The sequence below is a fragment of the Poecilia mexicana genome, unplaced genomic scaffold (assembly GCF_051168715.1).
Source record: "Poecilia mexicana isolate PSO_F unplaced genomic scaffold, ASM5116871v1 scaffold_2, whole genome shotgun sequence".
In the NCBI taxonomy this organism is placed as follows: Eukaryota; Metazoa; Chordata; class Actinopteri; order Cyprinodontiformes; family Poeciliidae; genus Poecilia; species Poecilia mexicana.
In genome coordinates, this window is record NW_028263371.1 from 46,358,161 (window position 1) to 46,366,057 (window position 7,897).

A 7,897-nucleotide genomic window follows, 5' to 3' on the forward strand; every position below is an offset into this window, starting at 1 on the left:
AAAATGTATCAAAGATGCTTTAATATTTCTGCATGAAAACAACAAACCATTACTTACAAGATTAATGATAACTAATTATCCAGATCTGTGTTGGAATAGTGTTAATGGTTCTTAGCAGGAGGGGAGGTCCCAAATCAACTCTTGCTGAAGGCCCCGTACAACCTTGGGCCAGCCCTGAGTGAATGTGCGATGAGACAACGCATGCTTAAAATTGTTTTAACGAACATTTTATGCATGCAGGTAACCTTTCCAACCGTGTGCAGTGTGTTTGTGATGAGAGGAATGGATAAACTTTCTCTGGCCTGCAATCTTATATTCCATGTTTAGAGAGAAGCCCATCACTCTCTCACACACCCTCCCCTCCGCCATCCAATCCTCAGACGAGGACAGAATCGGCGGGGGTCACACGGAAAATAGCCTGATATATATACGCCCAAACAGGGATTTCTTCCTCTGAGTCTCCTCCATTCAGTGCTGCACTCCTTGTGTGCCACCCGGACCGGAAATTGTGAGTGCTTCAGGGGAAAAGGTAGTTGCTTTTTTTAACTATAAGCAGAAATGGCTCCCAAGAAGGACCCTAAAGCTCCCGCCAAGAAGGCCGAACCTGCACCTGCACCCGCACCGGCACCCGAGCCAGCGCCCGCTCCCGCAGCGGCCCCCGCTATTGACCTGTCTTCCGTCAAGGTACCATGACAATGAAGGGATGACCTGATCTGGAGCGGGAAGGATTAGAGTGGGACGCACACGGTTTGGGATCAGCAGCAACTTCGGTTTTCAACTAAGGATTGCATTACATATTAATCTGCAGTGGTTCATGAAACGTATTTCATTTGCGACGTTATCATTAATCCTTTTGAACGAAAAATGTCAAGTAATGTGAGTTATTTCATGGTTAGGCTTATTTTAGTCAAACGATTGATGCATTCGCAATAAGTTTATGAAAAGATATTGAGAGCAATTTTGAGGTTTAGGTTTAAAGGAACATTCTCACAGCTATGAATGGGGATGCAGGGAGTAAGCAGAACCATGGATAGCTCACCGCGGTTTTAGACCACGCCCAGCTGTTTCCGGATTGGACTCGGGGTGATGAGTAATGCTTGATGGCAATCCACAGCGTCTCCAAATGTGGACATCTTAATGTGGCTAAAGATGGACTCCCACAGATCAGGTGCAATCACATGGCAAAAAAAAAACAAGTATGGCAGCTGGGGAAAAAAATATTGTTTTATGGGAATTAATTTGTGCATGGATGATTTCATTAAAAAGAGCTTGCATGCCATGTATTTGCTTTTGAAACTTACACTATTGCTTTCTATTTGGCTTGTAGATTGAATTCAGCGCAGACCAGATCGATGGTAAGTAAACTTCTGCCCAATTTTGCAGCCACAAGACAGAATATCACATTGTAAACAGTTCATGTTATCAAAAACTCTCATGTGTCTCAGATTTCAATTGGCCTACTAGTAAGTCAATCTGTCACTATCTTAAATCTTTAAAGCTTGACAGATTAGTTAACAGAAGAACTTTTGAATGAAAATAAGCCAAAGCAAACCTGTAGAAGAATCAGCAACAGGTGTTACAATATTTGTGACAAGTGATCACCCCAATCATTTCTGTATTTTGCCATTCCACAGAAATATCACATGCCAAGTGAAACTTAAGACTAGCTAAGAAGGAGAATGCTTATATAGGTAGTTAATTATAAAGATTTAATGATCTCTCAAAAAACATATTTCAACTATTCATCCAATTTGTGCAGCAAGTCATTTGAGTAAACACATTGTGTTATAATGTATACTGTGGGAATCAACAGATTTTGTAAGGAAACATGTAAATAAGTCTTTTTAAAATAAAATGAATAACTTCTGGTGCTAAACATCTGTGTAATAATTGAACTTTAACCTACAGCTGTAGAACAGCAAACTAAAATAATAAGTTAGTGTCAAATTAAAAAGATTACTAGATCATAACACACAAATAAAGCACAGAAGTAATTAATGGCCATTGAACTCTAGTATGCTAAATCAACTTAAGATGTTTCTGTGTCTTGTTATTTGCTTCTTTTATTATACTATCTCCATATCATTTTAAATGAAACTGTTCAGAAAGAGTACCAGCCACAGGAGGGATAAAGAAATGCTATGACTTTGACAAAAAGAAGCACCTGCGGGCTGCTAGTCAGCACAGGACTAGACCACAGGGCTGGCTGGCTGCTTGTTACACTAAAGTCAGCACTCCCTTCTTTTACTCCGCTTTCACCCACACGGGGTCTTGCCTTTAAAAGGAGGGGCTCATGTTCTCAGCTATGTTTATCAATTCCAAGGTGGTCTTTTAAAAGAGCCCCGCTGTGACAGAAGGAGACAGCTGAGACAGAAATAGTGTGAGGGGTGATGGAGCTCGGCGGCAGTCGGTCCATTCAGCCAGCAACACTGCAGCCTCCTTGGACGTCTTGCACTTGTGCTTTTCCCTTGTCAGTTAGCAGGGCAACTACTTCCACCTGCTGGCAGTTTTGCAACAGCTGCACTGTTTGAGGAATAAACCGCTGATAAAAACACATTACATTTGAACTGATTTTAAAGCATTAGAAGCTTCAGAAATGTAACAACTAGGCAGATAATTACATTCTAAAAACTACTAAAATGACTTGACAATATGATTGAAGAAAAATGTCCAAAAGATGACACTTTAATATTAATTTTAAAAAAATGGTTGCAGAAACCATATAAAATGATGCCACTCCTACAAATTTCTCCCGTATTTGTTGTCGCTGAGTAGTTTAAAACATTTAGGCGATAGAAATTTTAAGGCGTGTGAGATAAAAAGCTCTGTATAGTAAAATTTGGGTATTAAAAACTCCAAAAGCTCCTCCATACATACGCAAAATAGCTCATGATTTAAACAAATACACCTGAGCATTTAGGTGATGATATTCTGTTCTCACTGCATTCAACAGACTACAGAGAGGCCTTCGGCTTGTTTGACAGGGTGGGTGACAACAAGGTGGCGTACAACCAGATCGCTGACATCATGCGCGCTCTGGGACAGAACCCCACCAACAAGGAAGTCAGCAAACTGCTGGGAAATCCCACACCTGAGGGTAAGAGAACCATTCACTAACTCAAGTTTTGTGTTTTCATTTTATATTAGTAGTATTATACGAAATCAACTTTTTTTTTTTAGCTTTGCACCATGTTATAATGTTATTCCCTTATCAAAAACATACCTGGAGTGTTGCCTTCATTCTTTGATACATGTTTGAGAAATCCTTTAATCTCGGGTGGCAATCGTTCATCTGCAAAGTGTCTGGGTGGAGCTAGCTCCGCCTTCGAGACGCAGCTCCTCCTCGGAGCTGCAGTTTCCAAGGTTATGTGCTTCCGCCTCACAGAGCACCAGTTCTGCGATTCCTCCCTGAGCTCCTACAGACTAGCCAGTAGCAATTAACAAACGCATTATGGAACTGCGTACTCTTGGAGCTAATTATATGAACTACTTCTCAGTGAAAGGCTGGTAAAAACGTTGTTGAAGGGTTAATAGAGGAGCAATGTTTTTGATGGCTTCCTGAAAACAGAGGAATAGCAGGAGTCAGTCTAAGAGACATTGGCCCAATTTCAAGACATAAAATTATGAAGTCAGATCTCTTTTAAGTCATATTATGAATAAATAGCATATTTACAACAACTGAAGGTAACATAGTTGCTTGATTGTGCTATAAAATGGCACAACTTGTTGTTTTGAAAACAGACTTACAGTCACCATCAACTGTTTATAACATCAGTTCAATCACTGTGTTTTAATAGTGTTTCTTCAGGACCTTAAATTGCAACAGTGTTTTTCAGCAGGCAAATATTCAGTTTACTAGTTAAAAGAAGTCAAATAGACATTGCGGTAGTGCTTTGGACATGTCTGAAGTAGTTTTGAAATTATTTTAAATACTAGAACACATACTTTTTAGTAATGATGAAAGCTATGCTGCTCAAAAATCAAGAGAAATAGAAGAGCATAATCAAGAAGCATATTTGAACCTTTTATCACAAGAGGGCGCTGCTGTGTAGTTTACAGTATAGTGCCCATATGTTGAAAACATATGCATCAGACCTTCATCATAAGCTTTGTTAACATAAAAAAATACTTAGATGTGCTTTTGAGAAGTACCAGTGATGAAGTTTACTTAAAGCAAACGTAACTTCTAGGACAATTAATAAAATGTGTGACCTTTCGTGAATATTAACTTTTATTCCAACATCACAATCTCACACTGAAAATAAAATTAAAAAGTAAAAAAAAAAATCCTGCCTTTAATTTACTCTTAAGTTACTAGTACCAGAAATATTCATACTAATGTGTTTTGCAAAAAATAAAAGCAGGTTTGTGAAACTCGCGCACGTTTGTGAGCTGCTGCAGTTTAGTTTCTCCACTACAGCCATGGTGGAGGGATGATATCTAGCTGGATATTCAGCTGTTTGAGGTATACTAGTGAAATATCTATTGTGCTTTTTATTTCTTCTTCCACAGACATGGCCAACAAGAGAGTAGAATTTGAGGGTTTCTTGCCTATGCTTCAGACAATCATCAACAGCCCAAACAAGGCAGGATTTGAGGACTATGTTGAGGGTCTGCGTGTCTTTGACAAGGAGGGAAACGGCACAGTCATGGGCGCTGAGCTCCGTATTGTCCTGTCAACACTTGGTAAGTTTGAACTAGGCTCTGGTGATTTATATGGCACTCCCCATGCTACTTTAGGTGTTTTCAACACTGAATGTGTTCTGTGACCCCTTGCAGGAGAGAAGATGAATGAGACTGAAATCGATGCCCTTATGGCAGGACAGGAGGATGAGAATGGCTGCATCAACTATGAGGGTGAGCCAAAAATTACCGTAACACTATTTCTGCTACTACTACTACTACTACAGAACTGAGCTACACAATGGAACTATTTTAAACCAGGTGGTTAATCCTTTAGGTGTTGTGGTATTTCTTACTTGGTATCTTCATTTAGTACAAATCTGAAATAGTCACTCAAAGAGGTGCCAAGAACAAAGCAGCTTTCTGCTGACTTAAAACAAGACCAACAACTCCTCTCTCAAAAACATAATAGTGTTTTTTGTGAACGTTAGTTTATGAACCTTTAAGCTGTCATAACAATAGCATTACACTGTTGTTTACACTAAAGTCAGTCATTACTTTTTAGATGAGAGGTGATGTGCAGGACTGCTGCAACTCTCCTGTTTTAGCCAGGACTGGCCAAATAAGAGACCCTTTTGGATTGTTCTGCCTTCTGCCACCAGATGGCAACAAATGGACAAATGGATTTTCAGTTTTATCAGTTGAGGCCTCTCCCTGTCACTTATGCGATGAAAGGTTACTGTCTGGTCTATGCAAACACACAAATAATAGTGCAGCTATACCAAGCAAAAGTCATATGGGTTAAAGCTTTCAGCAATGACCCACTTCACCACATAGATAATGTTTGGCTTCGCTGTAAAATAAATTACCCATAGCAACAGTGTTTTAAGTTTTATGGTTCATAAAATATTGTTTGTATGAGCCTTGATGACATCTTTGGATTGAAGGTGTTTTAAGGAGATTGAAGTTTGCTTTTTCCTGACCTAGCCATTACCTTCAGCCTCTGGAAGTAGTTAATCTACATTTATATTAAATGAAGATGCCATGAGAGTTATTTACTGCAGGTAAAATATTAATTTCTTATAACCCATCAGCAAAACCTCACTTTCCAAATCTTGAACTATCCCTTTAAATGTATTTTCAGTCTCCATCTACTGCTCATAAAATAGAATACATTCTTATGACATGGCTACCTTAATGTTTGAGACAGCAGGTCATTGAACATTCACTGAAGTCTGATATGGAGTTACTGTGTCTGTGGTGCTTGCTACACCATCACGTGGTATTAGTGATGGTTAGTAGTTCATTAACTCATGTCACGTTGCCAGTTTTTGTCTCCTCGTTAATTTTTCTACTCTGTTCTTTCTGTATATTGCCCGGGTCTTCATCTGCAGCCTTTGTCAAGCACATCATGTCTGTGTAAGGACCCTGCCACTGCGGTGGTGAACATCGACTAGTGCAGACGACCCCATGGTGTCGCGACATCCACTCGCTGTTTCCTGAATCAACTTGTGGAAGCAGGGGGAACAAAGGACTAAGAGATGTCATTTCCTGAACCCTGTTTTGTTAAATCCTACTTTTTTTTTTCCTCTTTTGTCCAAATGGTGCTTTATTATTATTTTTCATTTCTCTCTTCCTCCTCCTGCTACTTTGGAAAGCAGTAACGATTGCAGACGAAGTGATTCTTCCTTCATCTTCATTCAGGTCCCGTGGTCTCATTGGAGTTTTTGTTATTACAGAGGAACAGTGATGGAGGGGGAGGTGGAATACAAATGACCATTTCCTCCCACTCATTGTTTGGCTGGCTGTCTATCTGCCATGTAGGTGACTGGTTTGGCCCAGGACTGGCCATCAAAATCAATCCACCCTTCACTCAATCCATCCCTGAGTCTTAAGTTATTGTATCCTCTGCCATTTCACAATAAACTTTTCACACTCCCATTTTATTCCAGAATATTTGCCTCTATTTTTGTACAATTACTAATAATATTCTGCTAGTGAGCTACTCACCAAAGTTCAAGGTGCTGCATTTAAAAGTCCTGGAGAAATAGATGCACATATTAACTGATTAGCATTTAAGTTGAAGTGTGTGTATAAGCAAAGTAATGTTTGCATGACACACTTTTTAGGTAAACAAAATTTTTCAGCCTACGGATGCCCTTAAAGGTAAGTCTGACCAAACATGTCTTTTTATATGAATGATTTTTATAGTGCCATAACTTTTTCCGTCTTCTCAGTTTGAAGCAACATTTGGTAGTCATAGTAAACCTTAGCTCTAGAAGTAAAGTGAAGAAGAACAACATATGAAGGGGAATTGATGCTTCAAAATGGAATTTTTCTGTTTATAATGTATTAAAAAAACACTATGTTTGGCATAAAAACAATGCAGCTCACCCAGAACACTCAGTGTGAAACATGATGATGGTAGCACCATGCTGTTGGGATGCTTTTCTTCCTCAGGAGGAACAAGATTACAGGTCAAATCTGATGAGAAGATGGATGGAGATAAATAAAGAGCAAACATCAAATAAATCCTGGTAAACGCTGAAAATAAGAGACTAGAGAAAGTTCAGCCTTCCAGTAAGACAACGATCGTAACTATACAGTTGAAGCTTAATGTTTTACATCAAAGCATATTAATGGCTCAGCCAAAGTCCAGATTAAAACCCAAATGATAACCAGTGGCAAGAGAAAATGTGCAAAACTTTCAAGGGGATTGTTACTTTAGCAAAGCACTGTATAACACAAAAACAACACGATCAAACAAGTCAATCAATCAATGCAGTGTATTGGGTTACTTACTACAAATAAATCTCTGCATAATCATCATTGTGTACTTCTAACTATGTCAACATATTTTTGATCATTTGAAAAGAAAACAAGAAGCGTGTCACTTTTTGTTATTTTTATTGTCATTAATTATCATAATTGGTGTCATATCAACAGGAGAAAAACTGCATACATCTACTTGACCTTTTAAATACATTAAGAGTTGCTGCAGGGTGGAGCAAGAGGTGGGGGAGAGGCACACGGAGATGGGGGATGCAGAATAAACACAGAAGCAAACAAACAGTTGCATTTGGGGGGGGGGGCAGTAATTGGGCAGGAAGCGGGTCATACCACAAACAGTGTCTGGAGAAAAAAAAAACAACAAAGAAAAATCTAGATCACCCGACCATTTTGCCCAAACAGATATATCAGGAGCTGACCGAGTTCTTTCTCCCAGTGGACATTTGACGAGTATTTTTTTATTTAATTTTTTTTTTTATTTAAG

The 7,897-nt window shown here is 39.1% G+C and overlaps 1 protein-coding gene across 1 annotated transcript; it reads left to right on the forward strand.

Moving 5' to 3' along the window:
• Positions 1–444: 444 nt before the first annotated feature.
• myl1 (myosin, light chain 1, alkali; skeletal, fast) lies at positions 445–6,569 on the forward strand. The gene is made up of 6 exons (XM_014988818.2): positions 445–684; positions 1,328–1,355; positions 2,954–3,097; positions 4,513–4,686; positions 4,780–4,857; positions 6,018–6,569. Exons 1-6 carry the CDS (start codon positions 559–561, stop codon positions 6,044–6,046), a joined length of 579 nt encoding a protein of 192 aa, XP_014844304.1. The 5' UTR covers positions 445–558; the 3' UTR covers positions 6,047–6,569.
• Positions 6,570–7,897: the final 1,328 nt, after the last annotated feature.